This window comes from Fundulus heteroclitus, chromosome 14 (assembly GCF_011125445.2).
Source record: "Fundulus heteroclitus isolate FHET01 chromosome 14, MU-UCD_Fhet_4.1, whole genome shotgun sequence".
Taxonomy (NCBI): domain Eukaryota; kingdom Metazoa; phylum Chordata; class Actinopteri; order Cyprinodontiformes; family Fundulidae; genus Fundulus; species Fundulus heteroclitus.
Window position 1 is genome coordinate 1334984 of NC_046374.1, and position 27480 is coordinate 1362463.

General features: G+C 41.4%; 2 protein-coding genes and 1 long non-coding RNA gene across 4 annotated transcripts; 1 reads left to right on the plus strand and 2 right to left on the minus strand.

Moving 5' to 3' along the window:
* Positions 1-305: 305 nt before the first annotated feature.
* Positions 306-10896, minus strand: LOC118565605 (zinc finger protein RFP-like). Of its 2 annotated transcripts, none has more exons than XM_036146009.1 (7): positions 10793-10896; positions 6939-7914; positions 5658-5753; positions 5214-5444; positions 1527-1674; positions 1391-1417; positions 306-1294 (listed from the first exon to the last, which is right to left on the minus strand). In XM_036146009.1, exons 2-7 carry the CDS (start codon positions 7869-7871, stop codon positions 747-749), a joined length of 1983 nt encoding a protein of 660 aa, XP_036001902.1. In that variant the 5' UTR covers positions 7872-7914; positions 10793-10896; the 3' UTR covers positions 306-746. The 2 variants fall into 2 exon arrangements, with proteins under 2 accessions (XP_036001902.1, XP_036001903.1); XM_036146010.1 differs by having other exon boundaries at positions 6939-7846; positions 10793-10894.
* A 75-nt stretch (positions 10897-10971) lies between these two features.
* Positions 10972-25315, plus strand: LOC118565607. The gene is made up of 3 exons (XR_004932473.1): positions 10972-10991; positions 12394-12503; positions 25140-25315. It is a non-coding gene; the product is annotated as an uncharacterized LOC118565607 (long non-coding RNA).
* Positions 13486-26300, minus strand: LOC118565606 (zinc-binding protein A33-like). Its single transcript, XM_036146011.1, has 8 exons — positions 26021-26300; positions 23784-24250; positions 23508-23699; positions 23174-23269; positions 19825-20058; positions 19178-19325; positions 16498-16524; positions 13486-15358 (listed from the first exon to the last, which is right to left on the minus strand). The coding sequence occupies exons 1-8, from the start codon at positions 26022-26024 to the stop codon at positions 14820-14822; spliced, it is 1707 nt and encodes a 568-aa protein (XP_036001904.1). The 5' UTR covers positions 26025-26300; the 3' UTR covers positions 13486-14819.
* Positions 26301-27480: the final 1180 nt, after the last annotated feature.

Sequence of the window (27480 nt, forward strand, 5' to 3'; positions counted from 1 at the left end):
TCTTTTTAATAATTATAATCTTTAACGTTTGTATACCGATCACTGATCTTGTGCTTGGTTTTAAAATAAACCTTCTTTTTGAGCACATTTTTATGCTCAGCTAGCGTATATGTGATCTCTACAGTAGGATAAGTGGGTGTCACTGGTGCTCACTGGTTAAACCTGAAACTGAGAAGTGGCCCTGAAACAAATAAGGTCCAAGACAGCCTGCTGATTTAACACATTTTTAGAATATTCCAAATTTTGAAGACACATCTTAGCAGCTAAGGGTTAGCCATCTAGTATTCTCAAAGCTCACAAACATGTGTTACAATGGCAATGTTGTTTTTATTCATTCTGAGTACCAAGAATTCTGCCAACAAAAGTAAATTAATAGTGACAGACTTCCAGAATGCTTTACTAGCCTGGTGTTTTAACCGGGCTAGATAAGCAGTTTTTCTAATCAACTCTGTCATCACAACACAACAACTCAAGAACTGCTTTCAGACTCAAACACAGGGACAGGGTGTTAAGCTGAAGGCACATCGCATCATATCCAGGGTTCACCCGTCTGTCACCAGACGGTGACTGCTTTTACATGGTGAGATGTTGTTCCACTAGAAAAAAAACTACAGACTGCTTGTGTCCAACCTTTTGCAGAACACTCAGCGTTAGTACATAAAACTGCAATTCAATAGAATTAGGCGAGTGAGTCTGAATTCTAGTCTCTTCCAGGGTTCTCATCTTCATGATGAAAGTGTGCTGTTTTACTTGATGAGGTTTTTCTCCTGCACCGGACAGATCACCATTGTGTCGGAGGCTTTGTCGCAGCAGTACAGGTAGAAAAATGGCAGAATCTTCTCGGTGAAAGTGTCTTCAAACGTGTAAATGTGGGTCTGAGCTTTCATGTCGTAAAAAGAGACGTGTCCTTCCTCGTAGTCCAGGTACACACCAATTCTCTTTGGCTTTGGGTCGAGAGAGAGCACCAGTGGCGGAGCTGTTGACACCCGATAGCCCTGGCCTTTCTTCATGGCCAGAGCCCAATAACCCTGGGACGTGCTGACAGAGATCCTACCCTTCCTTTTGACGGAAGACTTGGCCACACCTAAGTACCAGTCATCCTTTTCCCCCACCTGGACCTCCCAGAAGTGTCGTCCAGAAGTGAAGCCATCTCGGCCCAGTACTATGACCACGGTGTCGAAGCGGTCAGGGTTGTCCGGGAGTTCCTGCCAGGCTCCCAGATGCCTCACCTGGTGTCTGTCCTGCGAGAGCTGCAGCCATGGATTGGCCGTGTCGGGGTCCAGGATGACGTCCACTGCAGACACAAAACAAAGGATGTAACTACAGGACGGTTTAAGAAGCAAAACAGAAACTCCAACTAAATAACAACAGAAAATGAGGAAATAATTACCTGAATATTTCGGAATTTTCTTAATCTCTGTCAAAAGTCAAGACAAAAGGTAATTGTTTTCAGATTATTGTCACCTTATGGACATGTTTTTGCTTTTCTTTTAAAATTGTTTTAAAAGTAACGTAATGTTTCCTACCGCTTTTGTACAGCTTGTCAATCATTTCACCTAACGTAGCCTCCAGTTTAGACACTGATCTCCTGATCATGCCAACGCATGCGTCGGTGGGAACACTGGTCTCGGACCAGTCCTTAACAGGTGGAGTAGCGCTTAAAGCTGGAAAGCTCTGCAGGGAGAAGGCAGAATGCCACACAACATCGTAAATAATAAAAAAATTTAATGTGAAATTGGTGTATATTTAAAATATGGATGAAAAAAAATCGCTCCATTTGGAAAAAGCTTCTTTAAGCTATTTAAAGGTCATAGCTAATAAATTTTTTTAAATGAAAATAATACATCTACGGAAGATCTAGAGTGGTGCAGAATAAAAGTAGGAATTTTACTGAAAAATAAATAATTGTTTAATAAATTTAGTCAGGTCCAAATATATTAGGGCTGGGCGATATGGCTTACAAACAAAATCTCCCGATTATATTTTACCAAATTCGATTTTTTTCTTCCTTTTTTTTCATAAAAAACAATTACTGAAATTATTTTTAATAACTTTAATTTCAATCATCTTGTCTGGGAGCTGACCTTAATTTAAAGTGCAACAAATTTTCCAAAAAACACCTTTTTACATGTTAGTGAATCATTAAACAATGTTGCTATTCCTCCACCTTTCCTTTGCTGTCAGCTCTCACAAAGAAAATTGTAGTTTGGAGGTGTTGACTCCATCAGTATAGCTGCTTCACTAAATTCATGCAGCCATGTTTCTGTTAAAAACATTACATCAAGATTATTGTCAATAATGAAGTCATTAATTAAAAGGGATTTTCCTGACAGAGATCTAATATTTAATAAACCCAGTTTATATGACTTAGTGGTTGATGATGTCTCTGTGACAGGTTGCATCTGACAGTTTATGATTTTTAAGTATTTGTTCCTGTTTATCCTTTTGTTTTTCTTATTTCTGCCACGTATTATCACAGATATTCTATAATCTCCGGCAAAAGGCCCAGAATGCTGGGAACTGTCATGTCTGATAAACGTGTGGCCAGGGCCCAATCTGTATCACAGCGAAGTAATTTGGAGTTCCTCAGTACCAGAGTGTTCCGTGATACGTAGAGGAGGAGGATCTGAGGCTCTGAGGCCTTTGGAGAATCCTGGTTTATTCACAGCAGAATGGCTATGTGGAGAGGATGTCATCTGTAGGCCAATCTTAAATACTTTGTTCATGTTATGAGAAAATTCCAGAAAAGGAACTTCTGGGCTTTGTGGAGAAGAAGGGGAGGTGGGTCCAGTCTGGACCGGTGTTCGTGACGATGGAGGTTCTTGGTCCTCTCTTTGTCCTGCTGAGATCTGGGATGAATCGTCCTGTAGCTCTGACAACGCCTCATTCTGTGTCATCTTTCTGGCCATCTTTATCTTGGCTTGTTCGGGCTGCACTGGGCTTATCATTTGTTTTGGCACTGGATGTACTTTGTTTTGGAACAAAGCTGATGACGCATGGTTCACAGAATAGAAGATGTTTGAAATCAGTCGTTTTGCACCTGACCTATTTAGAGAAAAAACATCTCTGCTGAACAGATGTCTCCTCTCCCAGAAGATGTTAAAGTTGTCTATGAAGGTTACAGTTGTTTGCTTGCATGCTTTTTCCAGCCATTTGTTTAGCATCAGAATTCTGGAAAAAATCTCATCTCCACAATTAACTGGGGCAAGAGGGCCACTAAGAAACACCTTGAGATTCAGGCCATCAACAATGTTCAACAAACGAATGTAATCCTCTTTTAATACTTCTGATTTTCTTATCCGGGTGACGTCCTTCAGGGCTTCAGCTTGTATTATGAGTTTTTCCAAGGTCGGACGTTCTTTCAAGACCCTTGGAAGGTCTGTCTGAAGGATGTCTGTTAAATCAGACACCAGGCCACAGTTCCCGTCGTTATAAATCAACACCTCTGTGTTTTTCTTGTTACAGAAATGTTTAATCCCCCTTACAGAACCATTGCATAATATCAGGGTCCTTGGCCCTGTGGCATGTCTTTTCTCTGATGTCTAAGAACGAAAATCGTTGACATACCTCTGATTTTTGTCCTCCTGGGTCACATTTTGGAGCGGACTAAATCTGTTTAGTAACGGAATTCCAACATTTCCAGCAGGTTTACTCCTATCATTTGTTTTGAGAACAGCCCGCTGTTGTTTCCCTTGTCCTGGGACATCTCTCTGTAGTCTCGGCCAGTTTTCTTTGTCTAGGCGTGGGGTTCGTTTATCCTTTGGTCTTGCACCCAGAGTGGTCCAGGGATTCTCATTTTCCTCAGGGAACTGTTTGTTCGCTGAGTCGCTGGGCTGGTGGTCACCGCTCGGAATCACAGGCAGGGTTGTTTCATTTCCATGCGCGGCGTTTACATCATAATTCACTTTGAGTCGACAGATTTTCAGTTCCATAACAGCTATCTTCTGTAAAAGCTTGTCAAAGTCCAGTGTGTTGAAGGAAAGCATCTTTTCAAAATCAAAATCAAAAAACAAGTAAAAGAAAAACTAAATCCAACTTTCTGTGGTTTAGGTTAAGAGATAAAAAGGAGATAAAAAGTAAAAGGCAGGAAAATGCAAGCAAGCAGAGAGCAGAGAAAAAAGCGTCCGAACAGGCAGAGAGGCGGAGAGGTGGATAGGAGTTTGTTTGACAGTGAAGGAAGCAAACGGGAATTAGAGGAAAGCAGTTCGGATGAGGAAAGGGTTGTTCATAGGAAAGTTGTGAGAGAAGAGTTCAAAATAATACTTAGATTCAGAAATGAGGAAAAACAGGGTCATATGAGCCCCAATATGATTTGTAGAGAAATGAAAAAGAATATTGGAGGAGTCGAAATGGTGAAAGTTTTGAGAGATAGAAACTTGTTGATAATTTGCAAAACTGAGGAGCAAAACAACAAGGAGTTACATGTTGGTCACATAGGGAAAAAGGTAATAGAGAGAAAAGTCAGAGGAGAGAACAAAACAGTTAAAGGAGTGATTACAGGAATACCAACCAATGAGGATCTAGATTAAAAGTAAACATGGATGGAGGCAAGGTTAACAATATACAGAGATTCTATAAACAACAAAGAAAAAGTGGCAAGCATGTCACTTCTGATAACTTTCAGAGCCAGTTTTGCCAAAAAGAGTTAAAATGGGATCCATGAGCTTCCCAGTAAGGCCTTTCATTGCGCCTCCACTCCGTGCTACAGTTGTCAGCGCTATGGACACTTAACTGTAGCAAAAAATAATAATTCTCTGTTGTTTACCCATGAAACTGGAAACAACAGGAGGAATTGTTCATTTTGCTGTATTTTCTGTGGGAATTATGTGTATGCATTTGTGAAAACCCCCGTTTTAGAATGGAGCAAAACAACTAATTAACTGAGTGGCGTTGCAGCCTGACGATTGTGACAGCTCACCTGCTTACCTTTCCTGTTCATACAGCTTTTAGGTCAGCATGTCACAAGGGCTTATCTGATATGTTGTGGCTTTGATATAATACGACTGATATAATAGGACAAATCTGACGCACATTGTAAGTTACGTCACAGATTTTATTGCTGCTTGATTTGTTTTGACCTTAAAAGGCCAGGCTGATTGTCTTTCTCCTTTAGCAAAAATGCATGTGACAACACTGGCCTTTACGGGACAGCCACAATAACAATAAAAGCAAAGACGGATAACAGAATTGCGTTTAAATAAATTGTTCCTAACCTTCAGGAAGTGAATATGGTCTGTCCTAGCCACGTTTTCCAAGTCTGCGTGCCTCGTCTTGAGCTCCGAGATTTCCTGCTCCAGTTCGGCGGTGAGGCCCTCGGCCCACCTCTCCGTCTGCCTCTGCTTCTCCTCGATGACTAAAACCAGCTCAGCCTGAGCCTTCTGGATGGAGCGCACCAGCTCTGAAAAGACCTGGATGCTCTCCTCGATCTCTCTCTGAGCACTGACCTAAAAGCAGAAATCACACAAACGTTCAAATCTGCATTGATGAAAGAGCATGAGTGCTTAATTTGTGAGAGAGAAAAAAAACATTACCAACTATCAAATCTTTGAAACAAGATGTTTTAGAAAAGAATTCTATAGCTTTGACAGGAAGTCAATGTGGTATTCCCTACTATGTTGGAACACCTAGCATAATGGACGGTACATGGTCTGACTCACTTTGTTGAGCTCCACAGAGTGTTTGATCTCCTCCACCTTCTTCACTCTTTCCTGGATCATCTGCTGGACATCTATCTCTGTCTTTTTCAGCAGCGCCTGTGTGACATTAACAACATAGATGGCGGATGTAGAATTAATGTTTTTACTGATATTTTAACTGTTTAACATGTTCGTGCATTTGCTGCATATGTTCTGTTAACTAAACTTCAGATATCTGCTGATAGTTGCAAAGTCAAACATCCAACTGCAACCAGGCCTAAATCGGAGGCAACTGCTCAGTTTTTCTGAAAATATTTCTGCACCTATCCAGGAGTTGCCTCTGATTTAAGCCTGTTTGCTGTAACGGTGACCCGGATAACTGAGAATTTGCACAGGCATCAAATGTCTAATGTTTTTTTTTTCAATCACCGTTATGTAGGCTACCAGGTCCCGCTAGGAGCAAAACTGTTTGGTGTGGATGCTGTTATTGAATCGAGAAGACTCAAAGTTTACCATTTTCAGTATGAGTAAAGATGTAATCAGAAGAATCACAAGAAGCTAGTCTAAAAGACAACTGGATTTACTAAGACATGCAGAAACATGTCTTTTTTAACCTCCATCATCAGATTTAAAGTCTTTCACTTAAAATAATTTTTGACAACTGTGCAAGAGATATGCAAGAGAACGCGCCATCTTCCTTACAGTTTGGAGTGACTATAGACAGGTTATAAAGTGTAACCAGATCACTAAAACTACAACAAAGCGTGAGATTGAGGGTTCTGCTTGTATACAATAACAAGAAATGACACTGTTTTACCACGCTTCAATCAAAGCTGTGATTTTATCCAATAGAAAGGTCCCTTTCCGTGTTAGTGATTACTATAAATCATCATAAATAGTTTGGTACCCCTCTGAGGGAAGGGACGTAGCCAGGGTTAAGTAAAAGGGGCTGCATGTTGATGCAGGTTCTGGCACTTGTTCAGGCTTTGCAGTCATAGTTTCTGCATGGAGTTTCCATGTTCTCTCTGTGCATTCTTGGGTTCTCTCAGGGTACTCTGGCTTCCTTCCAGAGTCAAAAATCAGAACTATTAGGTTAACTGGTCTCTTTAAATTACCCATAGGTAAGAGGGTGTGCCTCTATGTTGCCCTGTGATGAACTAATGGTGTCTATGGTGTACATTAGAGATAAGGCACCAATCCCCCCCTCCAACCCTCACATGCATGCATAGGGTTCTGCTTGTTTATAAGCAGAACCCTGTGCATGCATGTGTATATTTATGGGTGTTAGTCTGGGTTTCTCACCTTCTTCTCGGTCCACTCTCTCTCCACGGGGACGGTGTAATGCGCCCTGTGGTCGGTCTCGGTGCAGAGGACACACACGCACGTCTGGTCCTTCTTGCAAAAGAGCTCCAGCAGCCTCTCGTGCTTGGGACACATCCTGTCCTCCATGTTGGCCACGGGCTCTATCAGCTTGTGCTTGGTGAACCTGGAAGCGTGAGATTTGAGGTGCTCATCGCAGTAAGAGGTCAGACACACGAGGCAAGATTTGATGGCTTTGGGGCGGCCCTCGCCCAAGCAAACATCGCACAGGACATCCTCCCAGGTGGAGGATGGGAGAGGAGGGGTCTGAGACGTTTGAGGAAGTGAAGCGGAAGGGGTTTCGCATGAAGGTGTAGGCGACGTTTTGAGCGGCAGAGCTGGAGCTGAATCTTGAGGCGACGATGGAGGAGAGCTTTTAGATGCCAACACTGGAGGGATTAATGGGGGCAGCTCCTCCATTTGACTCTCCTTCACCTCCTGCTTGTTTTTCTTCTCCTCTTGCTTTTGTTTCAGCTCCTCCATAAGATGCTGCATTTGATCTTTCTCCAAAAGCCTCTCCTCGTCCTCCTTCCTCTTTTTCTCCAGGGTCCACTTCTTTGTCTTTCCAACCCCCTCTTCCCCACTTCCTTTCCCTTCCACACTCTTAACTCTTATCTGCTTGAACTGCTCTGCAATTTCCCTCAGGACGGTGTTCACGCTGATGTCAGGCCTTTTGTGGAAGGTCTTCTTGCACATGGGACACTGGTAGAGAGGGCTCGTTTTCCAGTATCCCAGGATGCAGCCCTGGCAGAAGTTGTGCCCGCAGGGGATGGACACGGGGTTGGTGAAGACGTCCAGGCAGATGGAGCAGTGCACCTGCTCTTCAGACAGGTTCCCAGTGGTGGCCATGCCTGCACGGCGGAGAGGCAGGGTCATTTTCAGCGAAAGCAACCAGCCTTTGAACGGGACATCTGACCTGCTGTGATATTGAGGTTGCCAGAGTTAGATGGCTTTTAATTCCTGGTGGCTCATGTGCATGCACAGTTGAGGAGAGATGGGTTAAGGGATGAATTTCTCAAAACAGATTTAAGAATGATGACTCGGTATTTTGTTATTGTTTATGTTTTACTTTGCCGATATCTCATTAGTTTCATTTCAATTCTTTTTACTTTCTTAAACATTGTCACCTAACCTTGAGGTTAATTGTAATATGTAAATGTGACAAAAACTGTTATAAACGGCACAGATAAGACACATGAAAAATTAGGTGATCTTATTAGCTGAACTTCTTGGATTACATCCTTCGTATCAACTTTCCAGGAAAAACAAAATTAGAATTAGTCTGAAAATTAGCGGTACTCTTACTTAAAGGAGCAATCAGCAACATTTCACCACTAGGTGGGGCTTGAGCACTGTCTGTAGACTAAAACAAGATGTCTCTAAAACCCTGAGTGGCAGCAGTTCATCATGGATGTACATGCACCCGCGGCCAGCCTGGCAATGTGAACAAGAGACGGGAGAACAACGCAGAGAGATAATGTATAACATCATACTATATTTAATCTAAAAATTAGTACCCTCACAAAGAGGGCCAACAGTAAGCTATTTGCCTCTATGCCAATTTGAAACTCCTTTAAGTGTCTGCATGTTGCTGTTTTGGCTTTTCCAACTTCCATTTTGTACCTGTGTAAGTTTATTTATTTTGATAGATAAGTACTTTTGATGATATAAAAAAAACTCAAATATGATCTAATTTAAATATATTATTTGTTGAAGAGTCCCTTTATGTATCAATTGTGGGTTTGAAACCATATGAACCAGATAACTTTGGAAATATGAGAGACGATGACCCTCCAGACTAACTCTAGGTAACTTCATGTTGATAGGTGTTATTTTTTGGAGACACATATCTATGTTTCCTTACAGCTGGTAGTTTTAATAAAAAAAAAAATTTTAAAATCAGTTTCCAAAACTGTTTATGAAATGACACAAGGTCGGTTTGAAGTGTCCTGTGGAATATGGCTCACACCTGGAAAAGTCAAGAGCTAAACAACCAAGACTGCACGAATACAAAATAACAAATGAACAAAACTCCCTAAAGAGCAAACAGATGAGCTCTATATGGCTAAAGCCATATAGATTCAAACATAGCTGTTTGCAATGATGAAGAAGAACATGGAAGTGTGTAACTGTGAAAACAGCCAACACATTGTTAAAGCTATGGTTGGTAATCCTGTTCAGAGACACTTTTTGTTATACTGGGTGAAATGGTCCTTCCATCCTGACAGCAGTCAATACTTTATGTATGAAGAAAAACAAACAAAAAAATTTACATCCCAGCCTTCCGGTCTGAATGACAAGGATTGGTCAGAGGATTAGTCCAGCCAAGTTCTCCCTGGAACCACGTCCCCCTGTCGCGAGGGTATCACCTTATCTTTTGTTTGTCCCACAAGCCAATCATTGTTAGGTACCGGTGTGCGCGCACATTGTTAGTTTCCGCTTGCTAGCTGCACATGTGCACTTCTGTTTATGTATCCAGTTAGCTTTAGTGTTAGCCTTTCACCATATACTTTGAAAATGGCTGAGAGTCGCAAAAAGCAAACTGTTTGACATGTTTACTTTTTTGTTGTTGAGGCTTTTACAGAACTAGTGGCTTGTTTTTCATACAGTCAGCTGACAGGAAAGTGGGTATGAGAGAGGGGTAGAGCCATGCAGCAAAGGACCACAGGTCAGAGTCGAACCTGGGTCGGCCACATCGAGGACTAAGGCCTCCATACATGGGTCGTGTACGCTATCGTGGTTAGATCGTGCAATATAACCACTGCGCCACCGAAACACGCCCAACTGTCTGACATGTTTATGAGAAGAAGATGAAGACCTCAGTAGAAAGAAATAAGACCAGGAATTGTTTTTTAATTTTTCACATGATCCCCCTAAGGAGCAAAAAAGTAGGTAAGACAGTCTTGAGCATGCAGTTATTCAAAAAGGGACTTGGCCATTTCTTACTTGTATTTCAGGAAATATCGCTGACTCTACCTTTAAGATGCAAAGTTTGTGCTGAAAGTGCAATGAAATCTTTGACATAAAAAGGCTTAAAAGAGAAATCTTTCTTTTGTTTGAATTTTGAGTTCTAGATTTAACAAACTGATGAAAGTACTTACATTGAGCCTTTTTGAATCCAGAACTTATTTTTAGTCATTTGGAAGAGAAGAAAATTGGTACAAGTGATGATTACTTGTATTTAGAGTAAAGTACATGCAAAGAAATATTGAAACATAATAAAAAAGCAATTTCAATAGACAATAGATTAGACAATCGATTTTTTATGTTGAATTTCTTATCTGTTTTAAATATACTAAATTATTTAAAATATGCCGAAGATTTTTTTTTGTATTGATGGGGTTTTGTGGTTTTTATTTGCACATTTTTTGAACATGAACTGCAATGTATCACGCTCAATTAAAGCCTGGTAAACTATTTTGCAAATGCCACTGAGCCCAAAGTAACTGTGTTTGCCTTTCAAATACATTTAACTCCTGGCTAAAGGCCTCTGCAGTCATGACCGTACAGACTTTTACCACGAGAACCTACATTGTACATGTGTGTTAGTCTGGCATTTAACCACTGCTTTCCTATGGTCAAATCATTTTCCTGTGTTTTATATGAGTCAGCAGTAAACTATTAAAAGACAAACTGAAAGTAATGCAATCAGGTCACAGCTTTTAAGACATCATACATTAGTTTCCTGGGAAATAAAACAAACCCAACAACACTTCCCTTCGAAAATAGGTAGTAAACATGTTTAAATTCAGAAAATAGAAAGCAAAACTCTGAAGGAGAACCGCACAGACACTCACCAAAGAACAGCTGCCTAAGACTTCGCTCTGTGCTGATATCTGAGACCGGCTTTGACCACTGGCACCTCCAGCTCCCCCAGTACTAACCCACAACTCAGTCCTGAAAATAAACCTCCCCTCCCACCTCTTTCTTTCACCCTAGATACAAATTTAAGCCTCTTGGCCATGGCCTTCTGAGCCTCAGGAGGAACTGCCCTGTGTAAGTATAGAGCAATTCTCAAACTTGACAGAGAGAAGCTATGCAATTAAACAAAAATATCAATACTACATGGTTAAAGTGCTGGTTTGCTCGATTTATATAATTTAAGTTGATAATAAACAACATCCAAGCTGAATTTAATGGGGTGGATTTGGTTGTTCTTGCATTATTTTTGATATTCTATATCGATCCCATTTGTTTAAAAATACACAAGAACTGTAACAAACATCCAAGCTGAAGCTTGTTTTTATTTATATATTATTTGTTTATCAGGGTTATTTAAACTGATAATAAATGTTCTCCAATCTCATTGGGATGTTGTATAAACTAAACATACTTCCAAATGTTGAAAATACAGGAGGACATGATAGTTAGCATAGCATATTTACAGACATGTTAGCATGTCTTTTGTTTTTTACTTAAAGCTTATTTTTATGGCTGTTCTTAGTTTGGGAGGTTTGTGTAATTTAAGTAGATAATGTATACTCAATTTATTTATTATTTTATTTAGAGTTAATACTTGCAATTGTTAAAAATACAGGAGGCTAGTTAGCTTAGCATATTTAGAGAGATGTTAGCATAGTTATTTGTCATACGGAACAGCTTGTTTAAATGGCTCTTGTCAGATTTGTGTCATTTAAATTATTAACAAGCGCCCTCCAGTTTCAGTTGTATTGATTTTGGAAGTCTTATTCAGGTTCCAGATGACTGAGAACACAAGAGAACATGTATGGCCATTTAACCTAGCACGAGCTACAGCAATGTTACAGAGCTATAGACATAGCTCTCAACTCTCACGCATTGACCGTGTGACACACGCATTTCATCAATTGCACACGCTCACACGCATTACTTTGAAAATCTCAATCTTACAATGAAAATCTCACTCTTGAAACGCACGCGTACGGACGCTTCGCGTCATGGCGGAACCAATTTGCGGTCCAATGGTTTCCGCACGTCCAGTAGTAGAGGTAACACAGCTGCAAGGACCGCCGCCGCGCAAACCAGTCGTCATGTGTTATAACAAACTGTAAAATGAAAGCACAGGCCGTGTAAAATAGTGACCGTCTTCAATCGATCACCAACAGCAACCCCCCCCCCGTTGGACAGTGTTGAATCGAACAACAGCACCCAACCCCCCCCCCCCCCCCCCCCCCCCCCCCCCCGTTGTTCCGTGTTCAATCGACCAACAGCCCCCCCCCGTCAACAATCTCACTCTCAACAGTCGTCACACGTTGAGAGGTATGGCTATAGATCTATTCTGTTTTTGCTTTTACCACATCTAAAATATGAATATCCATCAACATGATGCAATGCAAAAATATAGTCAGAAATATTTTTGCTAATTTAAAAACATGTTACAACTGGGTTTTTAATTGTCATTTGTTCTTAATTTTTTTAGATCATGTGCTGATGAGCTGCATCTTTGAGCTTATTGCACATTTATGGATGTAGTGAGGAAAACACTGAACCAAAAACTGGGTAATCAGAGTTAATTTGGGATTTGATAAGGTGAGTGATTATACTTTTGAATGAGAAAAAAAATATATTTTTATTGTTTTGTTGTATAAGTGTCAATAAAATAGCAAAACCAGAAGAAATCTGTAAGGGGTTGTTCACAATTTTCAGCCTTTTCACAAATGCACAATTCGGACTCTTTGGGGCAAGGGGCAGTCGAGGTCCTGTGTTTGTTTCAAAGATGACTTGTTGAAATAGGGCGCATATTTTAGCACATTTTGCTGTTCTTCTGCCTAGCAAGCCTGACAACACGGGAGGGAAAAACAAGCCAAGTCTGCTTATTATGCACCACTTGGGCATCAGTCCAGAATGTTAATTTCATGCTGCTACTTCATGAGGCCTATGTGGGAAAGAGAGATGTTCTCTGAAAAAGGATGTTTGGATTTAAAAGTAAACATGGGAGTAAATGGACATAGCTGGAATGAACAAACAATATACTTTTGTTCAAGGCTGATGGAAGCTTAGATTCCAGTAAGTTAATCGGTATCAGTATGACTCATGAAAAGAAAGTCCCTGTTCCCAGCCTTGGCTTATTGGGCCATCTCCTGGTGAGATATAGTAACTGAGCCCCACGGTGATGGAAACTGAAGAGTTCCATAATATAATGTGCACTAGTTGGAAAGCACTGAAGGACATGCTGTATCTTGTCTTTAACGACTTGATGAACTGTTCCGATTTTGGTGATCAAGGTGTTCTCAGAAAATGTCGCACAAATGTCCAGAAGGTGAAAATATTCAATTGATGAAATATAAGGAATCTAGGCATAAGGAAAATGCACATTTCTGTTGTCATTTTAGGGTAGATCATATTTATTTGAAAACTGCAGAAAGAACATAAGAAAAAGAACCTGCATAACATAAAATCACAGACCATCCAAACCCTATAAAACAACAACAGCTCAGTTTAACATCTTTCAAATATGTGCAACAATCTATTTGTTTCCTTCAGTAAGTCCCTGAAAGGACTTCTTTTTACAAAAATGCTAAACTTTCAATGACACATAGCTACTGTTACATAGAGAGTTAAATGATGGGAGGGCTGTCACAGCCAACCATCTATCTTTGTACACATTTTCAACTTAATTAGACATGGTAAAAAAGAATGTTATGATTAGTGAGACTTAGAGGGACGGACATCTTTATCACACCACCCCTAGCATTGCTCTCAGTAGTGTAAAGGCTAAATTATTGTAATGTAAATAAATGAGACCATGATAAATCATTTGAAACTTTCTAATATTTGTCCTGTACAATTCAACTGAGACACAGCCAGTTCTGGTACAGGTCAAAGAAAATTAAATAAAAAGATTGTTAGATCTCATCCTGTCCACGGATCTTTTCAGGTGACCTCACAGATTTTCTCTCAAATGTAGTTCGGTCATTCTAGAACTTAAATTTTCCTCTCGTGATTTTGACATTTTTGGAATCGATGTGATGCTGAGCTAAACTAAAATCAAAACTCTCTTTATCCTCAGTTTTGTGGCAGAAAGCTGAAGTTTTTGGGGGAAAACCTGAATGGTGCTTTGATCTGATTATAACTCACCCCACCCTGACCAGAAACCCCATTCTATCTAAATAACAGTAACCTTCACGTATGATGTTTCATAGAGTCGAATGCTGTTTCTGTGTCAGACATGCTTATGGCAATCATGGACCTAAAGATTAAAGTTTGGTTCATATGATATATATATTATTCCAAAAGGCTTTGGGGGGATGTTTTGGTAAAAAAAAAAAGGTTCCAGCCTTCCGTCGTGATCCAGACATGCAGAGAATACCAGAGGATATCTGCCACATGTAGAACCTTTAGCTGGAACAAATGACTGTCCCTAAAGATCAGGTTGATCAGCTTTACTGTGACTGGTGATGGCTGGGTGCACATTTGAACTGAATGCTGTTACTGAATCAAAAGCTGCAACTGCTTTACGAGCATATCCAACCAGGTTATTGCACCTTTTTTCCCTCTCCTAGCTGATTTGTTTAGTTTGTTTTTAGCTGAACAGGGTAAATGTCCCATCAAAGGTGAAACAAGATTGGAAACGATTTACCGTAGTCTCATTTTTAACATCACAAAAAGCTGGGATTTTAACTGGGGTGTCCAGACTTTTAAGAGGCACTGAGCACTGTACCGGCCAAAGTCTCTGAACACAGTCTTTCCTTCAGTGTTTACACATTGAGCTTGATTTGCTTCAAGCCAACAAAACTAGACACAGTTGATATAAAGTGCCTTGCAAACAAGTGACACCACCATGAAGTCTTTAAAGACAGGAGGAAAACACTGAGCTCTTGGTCTAAGGTTTGCTCTCTGGCCGACCTAGGTGTGTTTAACGGGCGTGATGACTAAAGGAGAGTTGTTTTTCCCATCCTGGCTAAGGCAGGGGCTGAAGATCGGGTAGACGCTCTCGACGAACTTATCCGCGAAAGTGTAGAGATGCTGGCGCGTCTTCACGTCGTAGAAGGAGAGCTGGCCGGCCTCGTAATCTAGGAAGACTCCTATTTTGCCGGGAAGGGATGGCAGCATCAGAGGCAGCCGAGTCGCCGCGAGGGCCTTCACCTCGCCGTTCTTCAGCCACAGGCACCAGAACCCCCCCTCGGGGCTCAGCTTGATCTCGCCCTTGCGGCGAGCCGTAGCGCGGGCCACGCCGAGCGTCCAGGCCGTCTTACGCCCGACGTCCACTTCCCAGTAGTGCCGGCCGGAGTGGATACTCTCTCGGGCCAGGACGAAGAGGGCCGGGTGGAAGCGTTTGGGACCCTCGGAGTGGGAGACCTTGCGCGCTTCGTATTTGACCTGCTGGCCATCTTCAGACACTACCAGGTCCTTTTGGGCTGTGGATTGGTCCAAAATGACTTCACCTGGAGAGGAGAAAGTAGAATAAAATGCTGACTGAGCTGCTTTTTTACCCCCCGGAAAAGTCTAAATATTAGATTCAGATACAGGACTGTCTCAGAAAATTAGAATATTGTGATAAAGTTCTTTATTTTCTGCAATGCAATTAAAAAACATGAAATGTCATACATTCTGGATTCATTACAAATCAACTGAAATATCGCAAGCCTTTTATTGTTTTAATATCGCTGATTATGGCTTACAGCTTAAGAAACCCAAAAATCCTATCTCAAAATATTAGAATATCGTGAAAAAGTATACTAGTAGGCTATTCAACTAATCACTTGAATCGTCTAATTAACTCGAAACACTGCAGGGTTTCCTGAGCCTTGAAAAACACTCAGCTTGGTTCAGTAAACTAAATCACAAGTATGGTAGTGGTTAAGAGACGACATAAGATTCTCACAGTAACTGGTGTACTGACCATGGTATTACTGTCCTTGATTGGCCTGCCAATTCCCCTGACCTGAACCCCATAGAGAATTTGTGGGGTATTGTGAAGAAGAAGCTGAAAGACACCAGAGCCAACAATGCAAATGAGCTAAAGGCCGCTATTGAAGCATCCTGGGCATCCATAACACCTCAGCAATGCCACAGGCTGATTGCCTCCATGCCACGCCGCATTGATGCAGTAATCTGTGCAAAAGGATTCCCAACCAAGTACTGAGTGCATTAATGGACATTTTCAAATGTTTGATTTTGTTCTGCTGTTATAATTTTTTTTTTTACTTGGTCTGAGGAAATATTCTAATATTTTGAGATAGGATTTTTGAGTTTTCTTCAGCTGTACACCATAATCAGCGATATTAAAACAATAAAAGGCTTGCGATATTTCAGTTGATTTGTAATGAATCCAGAATGTATGACATTTCATGTTTTTTAATTGTATTACAGAAAATAAAGAACTTTATCACAATATTCTAATTTTCTGAGACAGTCCTGTATCTGTGCTCTCAAATGGCCAACATGCTGATGGATTGAAAAGATGTGGCTCCATCTTGTGGGCATTCAAGGGAACCGAGCATCAGAGGGCTCAGCAACCCGAAGGAGCTCGTTACCACGTCACATCATGCGGGGGGAAAGAAGCTGAGCTGGGTTCACTCACTTGCATAGTTCTGCATCTTTCGGAGGTCTGAGGGGGGGAAAGGACAGACAAAGACAGAAGGTGAGGGAGAAAAATCATACCAAGTCGACAACTCATTAAGCAAAACAAGTCAGAGCTAAAGCAGATGGCTCATGTTGGTGTTGAGCGTGTAGCCGGAGTGTAGGGCTGGAAAGGCTCCAGCCACGTGCTGCTGCCACTCAGCTGAGCCCGCGCCGCTGTGCTGCAACATCGCCACCGTCTCCATCTGTCCAGTCATCGCTGATGTGTGAACGCAAAGATGAATCACTCGCATCCTGCAGAGCGCGTTCGCTGACCTACATATGCCTGATTTCAAATCTGCATAGAACATGTTGTCTGTATTATACAAGGGATTATGGGGTTTACTGGATCTTTGCAAATGAACCAAAATGAGGAAAAAGGCAACGGCTGTCAAATCTAGAAGAGTTTAGGGTTAGAAAACAACCAAACGCAAATCAATGTTGTCTTTTTTGGGGTTTTTTATCAGCTTTTTTCTCATCTTTCTGACAGGATGTGTTTATATCTCTTGGACTTTCTCACATTTCATCACTTTACAATCAAAAGCTTCAATGGGTTTTATTTGGATTTTATGGTTTTATGTGACAGAGAAACACAAAGTTGAACATAATGGTAGAGTGGAAAGAAAGTTATAGGGGTTTTCTTTTGCAAATAAAAATCTGAAAACCATGGTTTTGTATTTAGGCCTCTTAGTTAATACATTCTGGAACCTTCCACTGACGTAACAGCTGGGGGTCTTTTGGGTATATTTCTCTGGTAGCTTTGTACCACTACTGACCGAAGTTCATCCCTCTTTGCAAATTAGTGTTGTTTGCAAAGTCAGTCAGACAGGATGGACTGTGTCTGTACACACCTTTTTTTTAAAGATTTTTCTTCACACTGGTGACCGTTATTGAACAGCAGTTTGACAGGAAACCAAGTGATGCGGGAAGGACAAGGTAACTGGCTCAAGACTGGGAATCGAACCCAGACCAAGTGCATAAACGGCTAAACCCTCTGCCCATGGTGCGTCTGCTCTGATAACCGAGCCATCATGAATAGCAATGGTCCGGACTTTGACTAGGCCATTCAAACATGTGCATATGCTTCGATTTAAACCACTCCACTGCACCTCTGGGTCATTATCCTCCAGGATTGCCCTGTGTTCAGCTGGATCCAGCTACCCATCATCCAGAGTTTCTGTTCCTTCAGAAGAAAGCCATTCCCACAGCATGATGCTGCCACCACCATGTGTTACCCTGGGGGTAGTGTGTTCAGGACGATGTCCTGTGTCCGTTTTTTAGCCAGACATTCTCCGTGTGGGCCTAAAAGTTCTGTTTCTCTACCCTTTTCCACATGTTTACATGGCTTGTGCCAAATTTTAAATGAGAATTATTGTGACCTCATGTCAACAACAGCTTTCTTCTGGCCACTTTTCCTTAAAGACCAGATGTGTGCAGTGCAGCACTAATGGTCCTACAGAGTAACCCTGGACTTCTTGAATCTCTGATTAGCGCTTCTCTTGTGTGGCCTCTCAGTTACATTGCAGAGCCACAACTCCAGAGGTTTGCAGTTGTGCCATACTCTCTCCATTTTAAGGTGGACAGCGCTCTGTGAGATGTTCAGAGCTGGAGATAGTGTTCCACGACCTAACCCTGTTTGACCTTGTTGGTGTTAAATTGGTTCTATGTTGCTAATTTCTTTTATCACTTTTAGGTAAGTTCAATATTTTTCTTCTTTTCTGGGTGACTGTGGCACAGGAGCTAGGAGCTTGTCCTGTAACCGGTGGGTTGCCGGTTCGATCCCCCACTCCGACAGTCTCATTTGTGTCCTTAAGCAAGATACTTCACCTGCATTGCCCGCTGGTGGTGGTCAGAGGGCCCAGTGGTGCCGATGTATGTCAGTCTGCCCCAGGCCAGCTGTGGCTACAATGCAGTTAATCAGGGTGTGAGTGAATGTGGTGTAAAGCGCTATACAAGTACAGGCCTTATACCCTTTTTACCATTCTTTTAATATCTTGTTATAGTTTGCTGTTATGTTCAGCACTTTTTGTCAGCTTAGGGGTTGTTAGGTTGTAATAATGTAGTTATGATATGGAATGGTGGTAAAAACTAGATTGATGTTTGTGGTTGCAACGTGGCAAAATGTGGAAATCCTGAATGCTTTTGCTATTTGCAGGACAAGGTGCATCTGTACATAACCGATTCACCTTGTCCTACTTATGGCACCTTCTTGTGATTATTGATTACTGGGCCGATGTGACATGTGAATTTCTCCAATGTGAGATCAATAAAGCCTATCTTATCTTATTCACTGTATATGCGACAAGAAAATGATCCGCGTCATGACTTGATTAAAACAAAACACACATAATGAAACTGATCTAAATGTCAGGGCCAATGCAAGCGGTTTCATGTGACCAATAGTTTGAACTGTATTGTTATTTATCCCTTTCAAACGCTAGTGTTCATTGATTGCTGGTCCGGCTCAGGATCCGATCCGGATCCGGCTTAGGATCCGGTTCAGGATCGGGCTCAGGATCCTGCTCAGGATCCTGCTCAGGATCCGGTTCAGGATCCGGCTCAGGATCCGGCTCAGGATCCGGTTCAGGATCCGGCTCAGGATCCGGCTCAGGATCCAGCACGCACGGTAGCCGCTCGCTCACCTTTCCCATACAGCCGCTTCAGCTCGTCCTGGAACTTCTCGATGAGGCTGCTGACAGAGGAGCGCAGGCTCCCCAGATAGATGTCGGTGTTTATGCTGACCGCTGACCAATCGCTGAGTTCCGGGGAATGGGACAGCGTGGCCAGGTTCTGTGGAAAACAGAGCACATGAAAATGCAATGAGGTTCGCAGGGAGGAGAACAAGCTGCACTAAAATAGGGCGTTGGTGACCTTATTTAGCGCTCGCCTCTTGTTTTTAAAAGATTAAATGAGGGGGGGAAGGCACGTTGTTTCCAAATTTGCTGCTTTGCATCTTTCCGTTCCCACTGTGTACAACATACCAGGCTGCTGACTTCAAAAGAATCTTTCATGTGCGATCCAATCTCCGTTTTACACACATGAAAAGTGCGGGAATAAAAGGGTGAGGGAGGGCTAACAGGCTCTCTCGGTTCGTTGAGGCCTTTGATGTCGTGCCTCTGAACTCTTAAAGCAACCACAGCTGGCTCTAACAATATTATTCTTTCAATATAGAATGGTGGTTCATGCCAGTATCGACTGCATTTGTCAAACAAGCTTTCTTTTTTATATATATTTCATCAAAAGAGGTATACAGGTTGGATGTTGGGATTTACTGGAAAGTCTGCGCTACCTGAAGGAAGACCACTTTGTCCTTGGTGTGGGCGTGGGCATCCAGCTCGTTGCTCCTCCTCTTCAGCTGACTCAGCTCGTTCTCCAGACTCCTGGCCAGCTCCTGGGCATGGCGCTCCGCCTCCCGCTGTCTGGTGGAGATCAGCTCCACCATCTCCGCTTGACTTTGCTCCACCAGCTTCTGCAGCTCAGCGTACACCTGCCAGCTGTCCTCCAGCTCTTTCTGAGAGCTGGCCTGCAGACAGTAATTGTCCTCTTTTAGGACGCTAAGCAAGGCCCAGGTGGCGTCAATATGATGATGTCAGCGATATAACAATATGGTAGAAGGGTGGATCTGATTTTTAGGCTACACTAGTTTAATTGTTTACTTGTTTTTTACTGTCAGACTTAGGAGTGTGCTTTTCTTTTAACACTTTAGAGAGGAAAAATACCTATGTAATAACATCTCAATTAGAATTAGTTTCCTCCTGCTATACATACTATTTCCCATGAGGAGGATGTGTTTGGGTTTATTTTTGGGATACTTTTAAGAAAAATCTGGGTTAGTTTTGTAATAAAGGGATTTCCTAGTACTTGATGAAGCTTGAAAAGCCACAAAACAAATACAACAGATTCAACATTTGAAGAATGGTCTGGCTTATGAAAATGACCTCCTCTCCGTAGAGTTTGATTTGTGTTTCACAAAATGAAAACTGAAAAATACAAAAACAAAAACCAACTGTAGTTTGTAGCACCATATTATGGCAGTAAGAACCAATGTAACAACCTACAAGGTTCCCAAATAAACCGGTTTTCTATGTTACATGATTGTTTCCAAAGAGGGAGTGTGTTTGGAGTTGTTTCTCATAATTCTCGTACCAAAAAAAAAAACAGACTCGCTTTTGGTTTCACTTACAGTGATACCCAACAGAGTATATATTTTATTTTAATGTAATATTTTCTGCACAAAAACTTTTTATTTTCTTACTTATCTAACCAGATATTATCTTTTTGCCATGAACACAAACAGGGACTGCAATCAAAATTCTTATCATCGGTTGTCTTTGCTATGCTAACTTGCTAAGCTTTATTTATTAACTAAAAAAACTTTAACAGTCAGGGATGAGAAGCAACAAAACATTCTAAATTCCTTTTTTCTAATTCCTCTTCCCTAACAGTTTTGGCTTTCTCCTGTGTGATGTGAGACATGTTTAGTCTTTGAAAAATGTGAGTGAATTGTATAGAATTTTAGACCAAAAGGTAAAAGATACAAAAACATAATAATATCTTCTCTGCTGAGGAATACAGCAGATACAAGAAAGGTGTGTCTGCTGTATACTTCAGGCTAAAATTAAACCAAATAAACCTGGTCACAGTCAGCATGCAAAATCTAGGCCTTGGGCTCTTTAATTGTTTCTTTTCTGCATCAATCACCAAGAGTCTGTCTGCCACCTCTTGTTCAACCGGACAGGCTGGTTGTGTTTTTTCCCCAAGCCCAGTGGGAATCCCAACTAGCTTTTCCTGTCTGCGTTAGTTTGAATCACACACACACAGATCCTTGTTCTAACATTTACTGAGAACCGTGCCCTAACTTCAATTGATTTCAACCCTTTTGATGGCCTTACCCTGATCCCCACCCTAAACCTAATTTATACCTTAGTCCTAAACAGAACCCCTAGCCCACAAAAGGGGGGGTCTGCTGCATTTGGTTAGGTTTTGGCCCACATGAGGCCCGTTGGTCTAAAAGGGCCCTGAGACGGCAACATCAACCCGTAGACACATAAACACACACAGGGGTGTTTACGATAAACAGTCAAGGCCATCCTAATCCACTGTAACACAACCCTCACTGTATTTGACAAAGCAAAACACGAATCCAAGAGTTTCAGTGAAAGTGCTACATGTTAGCTTCTGGCTAATCAAGGAAAGGTGCAGCCAAAATGCGCTGTAAAAATAAATAACAGGACTATATCTTAAAATAGTCTGATAAACAGCGTCCTCCTGTGACATTTGAAGGCAGCATGCTGAACCACCTCATGCATTTTAATGTTTGCCCGGTCACAATTTGTCTGCGATATTTGGCCCAGTCAGTTGTCATGGTAAACCCTTCAGGCAATGGGCCCTTCACGGGTTTATTTCTTCCCCCAAAGATAAAATTTTACGGCCGAGCATTCGTGGGCAAACGCAGCATCTGAGAAAACAATCGGCAAGTGTTTCCACCAGCCCCACCGGTTGGATGGCCTCGGACATGGATCAGAGTCTGCGTGTGTGAAAGAAAAACAAGCGGAGAGCACGAGAGGAATGACTCAGATAAGGACACGTCATTGCCCAAATTTATTTCCTATTCTTCGTCAAAGTAAAGAAAGAGTTCAGAATACGGGGGGGGGGGGGGGGGGGGTGGGGATTGGTATTTTTAGTGAGGGAAAGGAGTAGACACCAGTTTATGGTTTATAATCCAGCCTAGAGCAAAGAGCCTTGCTGAAGCCTTTGAGCTTTGGAAGCACATATTCACAGTAGACAGGGTAAATATTTAACAGACACTGGGAACCGGTTAAACATTGCTTCTGATTGGCTGTAAAAAATAAACACAAGTTTAAAGAAGGCAAGGGCTGGGGTGAGATTCTCACAGTATGGTAACCTTGAACATTTTAAAAACCGACAATTACCGACGCAGACGGCAAAAAACAAAACAAATTGAAATATATGGCATGATTTCCCTGGTTTTTAAAAAAAACAAGGTAACAAATACTGATAATAATTTTGATTTTCACAGAATGTAGCAAAAATATAGGATGAAGTATTTTTTAAATGAATTTAACTACACGGTCTAATTTAGCAATGTTTTCCGAGAGTTTATTGTGAAGACTGATTTACTTCGGTGTTTACAAGCTTGGGCAGACCTTTTCCAAAAAAATCTTACCTTAGTAAGAAAGATGGGTGGTGCTGCTTTAGTTTGCCCTCAATAAATCTTTCTAAACAGCCAAATTTGTCTTTGTGAAGTGATGGAAAACTTTAGGGGCTTTATTATAGTCTGCTGACTAACTGTGTATGTAACAGGTGGGGGAGGGGCAGCAGCACATTCTTCTAAGCTTCATAAAGTGGTTACAAAACTCCAGGGAAAGCAGCCCTTCCTCTGGCATCATCATTAGAAGGACTTTAATGTTAAGGAACTGTATGATAGCAAAATATACCAACATTGAAACTTTGAATTAATTATCAAATATCAGAAACTGGCCCATGCCTGAGTTAAACTCAGTTTATGGGAAATGTTTGGTTCATCTATACCACAGAAACCCAAGATTAGTGGGAAGACGTTGGTTTTTATGACACAGTCATACACTGACATGGTTGTTGGTGTGCAGCGGACTCACCTTGATAACCTTGATGGACTGCTTGATCTCTTCCAGTTTCTTGGTTCGCTCTTTGATTAAATGTTTCAGCTCTGACCTCTTCTTTCCCAGATTAGTCTGAGAGAGGGGTGGAAAAAAGAATTGTGATTTTTTTTTAAAAAACAGCTATCAATTAACTAAGTCACAAAACGTGACCTTAATGTTAAACAGTGTACAGGGTTTATATCAGAAGCAATAAAGCACAGCTTTCTTATCTTGTCTTATCGTAGGAAATTGCCACCTGCACACTTCAATCGGTGACCTCGGGATTACATGATATACTTTCTGCTAGAAATAGAAAATGGCGACAGCTCACCATCTTCTTCTTGAACTCCTGGTTGACGGGGATGATGTCGTGGGACTTGTGCGAGGCCTCTGCGCACACGGTGCAGATGCAGGTGTGATCAGTGCGGCAGTACACTTCCAGGAGGCGCTCGTGTTTCTTACAGATCTTCTCCTCCAGGTGGAAGGTGGGTTCAATCAGTCGATGCAAAATCAGAGTCTTGACCTAGGGCACAGTTATGGATGGGAATGGAGCCGTTAGGTTTGAGTGGACAGATGTAGACATGAGAACAAGGTGGGGAAAACAGACCTTCTTGTGATGTCTTAAGTGGGACTCGCAGAAAGATCCAGGGCAGTTCACACACGACTTGAAAGCCTTTAACTTCCTCCCAATGCAGGCATCGCATGGAACATCACCGGGCTGCGCAAACTCACCAGTATCCTGCGCCGGAGAGCTGCTGTGACCTGGGTCTGAGCTTATAGTCAGTGAGCCCCCTCGTGAGGGGGTTCCAGAGGCGCCTCCAGAGACCATCAAGCCCTGGAACTGGGAGGAGATTTCAGCCAGGACCCGGTTGACACTCATCTCTGGTCTTCTGGTGTAGGCCTTCTTACACATGGGGCACAAGAACTTCTTGCTGTGGTTCCAGTAGCCCTGCAAGCAGGCCTTGCAGAAGCTGTGACCACATGGCGTCGATACGGGCTCCACAAATATTTCCAGGCAGATGGAGCAGGTGAACTGGTCCTCAGAGAGGGTGCGACCTCCCGGAGAGTTGATGCCTGGAAGACGGACGAAAGACAAGTGAAGGCTTAAAGTTTGGGGGTAAGGTTCCTGAGTGAATTAAGAGGAAATCAGTGGTTGTCCAATTGATGTAGCATCACAGTGTGTTCCATCATTGATTGGAGAGGCTTCTTGGGATCTGCCTTTCAAGGGGAACGCAAGACAAAGCTCTCTCCACTGAGTTAAAATTTCTTCCTGACTAAAAATGTTAAGCATGCCTCTGACTCCAAATAAGTAATCTTGTGTATGATTTGTCAAAATGTACCTTCTGACCAGGTAAAGATAAAGATGTTTAACATAAATATACTATTAACTTTAGTTTGACCAGAGGAACTGACTAATTTCTGGGTTGTTCTTTTTACTGCAGGTAGTCATGGTGACCGATAAAGATGTTAATGGAAACGGTGTTGAAACTGTTAGTAAAACATATAAATACTGTTTAAAAATGAAACAGTAAGAATGTAGAGGATCTGAGTCAATTGATTATTTTGTACCAATGCTCTTCAACCAACACCTTTCTTTAGTTTAGTTCAATGTTTTAAAACTACTCAAACTTAACATGCTATTTAATTGAATCTTGTTAACTGATGAAATATGACAGATTAAGACCTTTTAATTAAACCAAAATACCTTCTGTCATAACCTAACTCGAGTCACATATTACTAGTTTTTACAGTTGACTATAAATTGATTATAGAATATTATTCATATTAAATAAAGAACAAATTATCTCAAATGCAGGATTAAATGATTGGTACACAACCTGTAAACGTACAAAATGAGGGTTTTAATTGGCAATTTAGGACAAAAAGTAATTCAAACAAGAGATTATATCTTCTCTAACTTGAGATTATGTTATATTGGTTGTTGTTTTTTTTTTTTTCCCAGGGTTATTTCTTGAGCAGTCGAAGCAAGTAAAGCCTGCACAGCAGCATCTCTTGTGTCCATGTTGTGTTTTAAATTGAAACTCTCCACATTCGCCCCCTGATGCTGGGTGTGAGACTGCACACGGTGCGTATGTCTGACCGTTCACATGCTGTTGAACATCTTTTTAGAATTTAGATGGCTAAAAAAAATCAACGTTGCATTGGAATTAGTTAATTTTACCTCAACGAGAAAGTCTAAAACATGAACAGCATGATCAATAACAATCCATGTATATGTCAGGATAAATATTGACGTGATTGCTGGGGAGAGGTGAAACTGCACATGGGGAAATGATGCATGAGGCAACAGGATCGCTGAGGCCTTGTTGATGAATGACCTGTGAAGGCCACACACTAGATACAGCGGACAGGGAAATCTGTTAAAGCTGGAAAAGCAAACGACTGGTCCTAATTTCTTGTGTGACATGAACAGCATGTAACAGAGGGAGTAGAGCATTCTTACTAAACTGGAGGAGTTTAAATGGGTTATTCTGCCCTGTGGTGGGGGAACAACTATCTAAGGAATGCAGACGATCAGGACCGTCTACCTTCCCTGCTCTTGCGTTGTCTTCAGGATTTAGACACATTTACAGACAAAGAATCTACTGCCGCTTGTGTTGCTTTTTAAACTCCGTTATCAAACTGTAGGACAAATCAAGACACCCCTAAGTCACTATCTCTGACTTTCAGGCAAAAGATCAAACTAACATTATTTAACTTCTTATACATATCAACTATACACCACCCAAAGACATTTTTTTCAAACCTTTGGCAAGGTTTGTGTCTCAACTCTTTCCAAAAACCTTTCTACAGTTACATGAAAACAACAAAAGTTGAACTTACTCATGTTGTTTTTTTTGTTGTTGTTGTTGTTGTTTTGTCTCTGACTTGGCACGCTGCAGTGCTTCACTCCAACCAGTCTCCTGTGGATCTAAGACCAACAGGTGTAGCGCTCTTCCTGAAACCTGAAGTTGGTCCTCCCACTTTCAGTGTGACACACCCAAACTTGTCTTTCTTTTGTTATCATGGCGGAGCAGAGTAAATATTCAAAGCCCTAAAACCAGACAAGCGCTTTGTGCTTTACTTTACCTGTGAAGAAACGTCTCTGTGGGGAAATTAAACACAGGAATGAGGCATTCTGTTCGGTCAGTCTAGTTGTTTTTTTTATCTTTTCATTGATTTCTTGAGGAATAGTGGCAGTGGAAGTCCACTGAGTTTAGAAAATCAGAAATTATTTTTGGCAAGGGATCCTTGTTAACTGATACAAAGAACAGAACAATCTGAGTAGGAATAAAACTGAGAACAAGACACTTCCAACCCTTGAATTAGCAAAGTTAACAATAGGACCTCTGACACATTTGTGTCAATAATTGATCATATATTGCAGCAGCCCTCAAACTAGGGTCCCTGGACCCCCGGGGGTCTGCGAACCCGGGTTGGGGGTCTGTGAAACGCATGTTGTTGGGGCTGAGGAGACAAAAATTTAACTCAGCCCATTTCATCAAGTAAGGTTAAAGCCAAATCAATATGACAACAGTTACATTGACTTTGGCTATTTCTATATATATATTTAAAAACATACATAATTCCTAATTTATTTAACAGTACAAAAGGCTGTTTAAAAATACTATCAACATGATGAATCTAAAGGGGTCCTTGGAAACATTTTATCGCTGCTGATGGGTTAGGGTTATATTTAAGAAACCTTGCTATATTGCATCATGTCACATATAAACATAATTTAGGTCCCCTTAAATATCTGTATTAAATAATGAAGTAATTCAAAAATATTCCTTTTTAAATCAGTTGGTGTGTCTTTGTCATAAATATGACTTGATATTTATTTTAGCCGTTGGCCACAAGGCTGGACAAACACAGCCCTAACCACAGTAAGCATGACAGTAAGGGAAGTAAAACTAAATCTCCTAAGATCATTGTCAGAGAACTCCAAGTGTCCATGACAAACATTGGATGCTATCTGCTGTACATTCCAGCCATTTGTGAGGCCAGAAAAGCCAGAAATAGTCGAATCATCACAAAGATAAACATGTAAAGCTTGATAAACTCTGCCTGGAACAGTGTGCTTTGGTCACTTTGAACTTTCAAGCAAACAATCCATGTGGGTTCGATATAAAGACTGAATACATGGGGAGTGGTAGTCTTTTATCAAGGCAACACGGGAAGTGGTGGCAGAAGGAGGTGCTTGCAACCATCCAAGAACGGCCACTGGATGTAGGAAAGTACCTCGTGTACTCATATCAAGTAAAGCGGGGGATCTGTAATACTGTGGGCCTGTTTCTCTT

Coding starts and splice junctions, on each gene's coding strand:
- LOC118565605 (XM_036146009.1), bottom strand. CDS start 7,871: ATGACCCTGCCTCTCCGCCGTGCAGGCATGGCCACCACTGGGAACCTG. Junction 1,418..1,526: donor TGACAAGCTGTACAAAAGCG/GTAGGAAACATT, acceptor GACTTTTGACAG/AGATTAAGAAAATTCCGAAA. Junction 1,295..1,390: donor GAAAATTCCGAAATATTCAG/GTAATTATTTCC, acceptor TTGTGTCTGCAG/TGGACGTCATCCTGGACCCC.
- LOC118565606 (XM_036146011.1), bottom strand. Junction 23,700..23,783: donor ACTTAAGACATCACAAGAAG/GTCTGTTTTCCC, acceptor ACTGTGCCCTAG/GTCAAGACTCTGATTTTGCA. Junction 20,059..23,173: donor AGTCCATCAAGGTTATCAAG/GTGAGTCCGCTG, acceptor TACTGTCTGCAG/GCCAGCTCTCAGAAAGAGCT.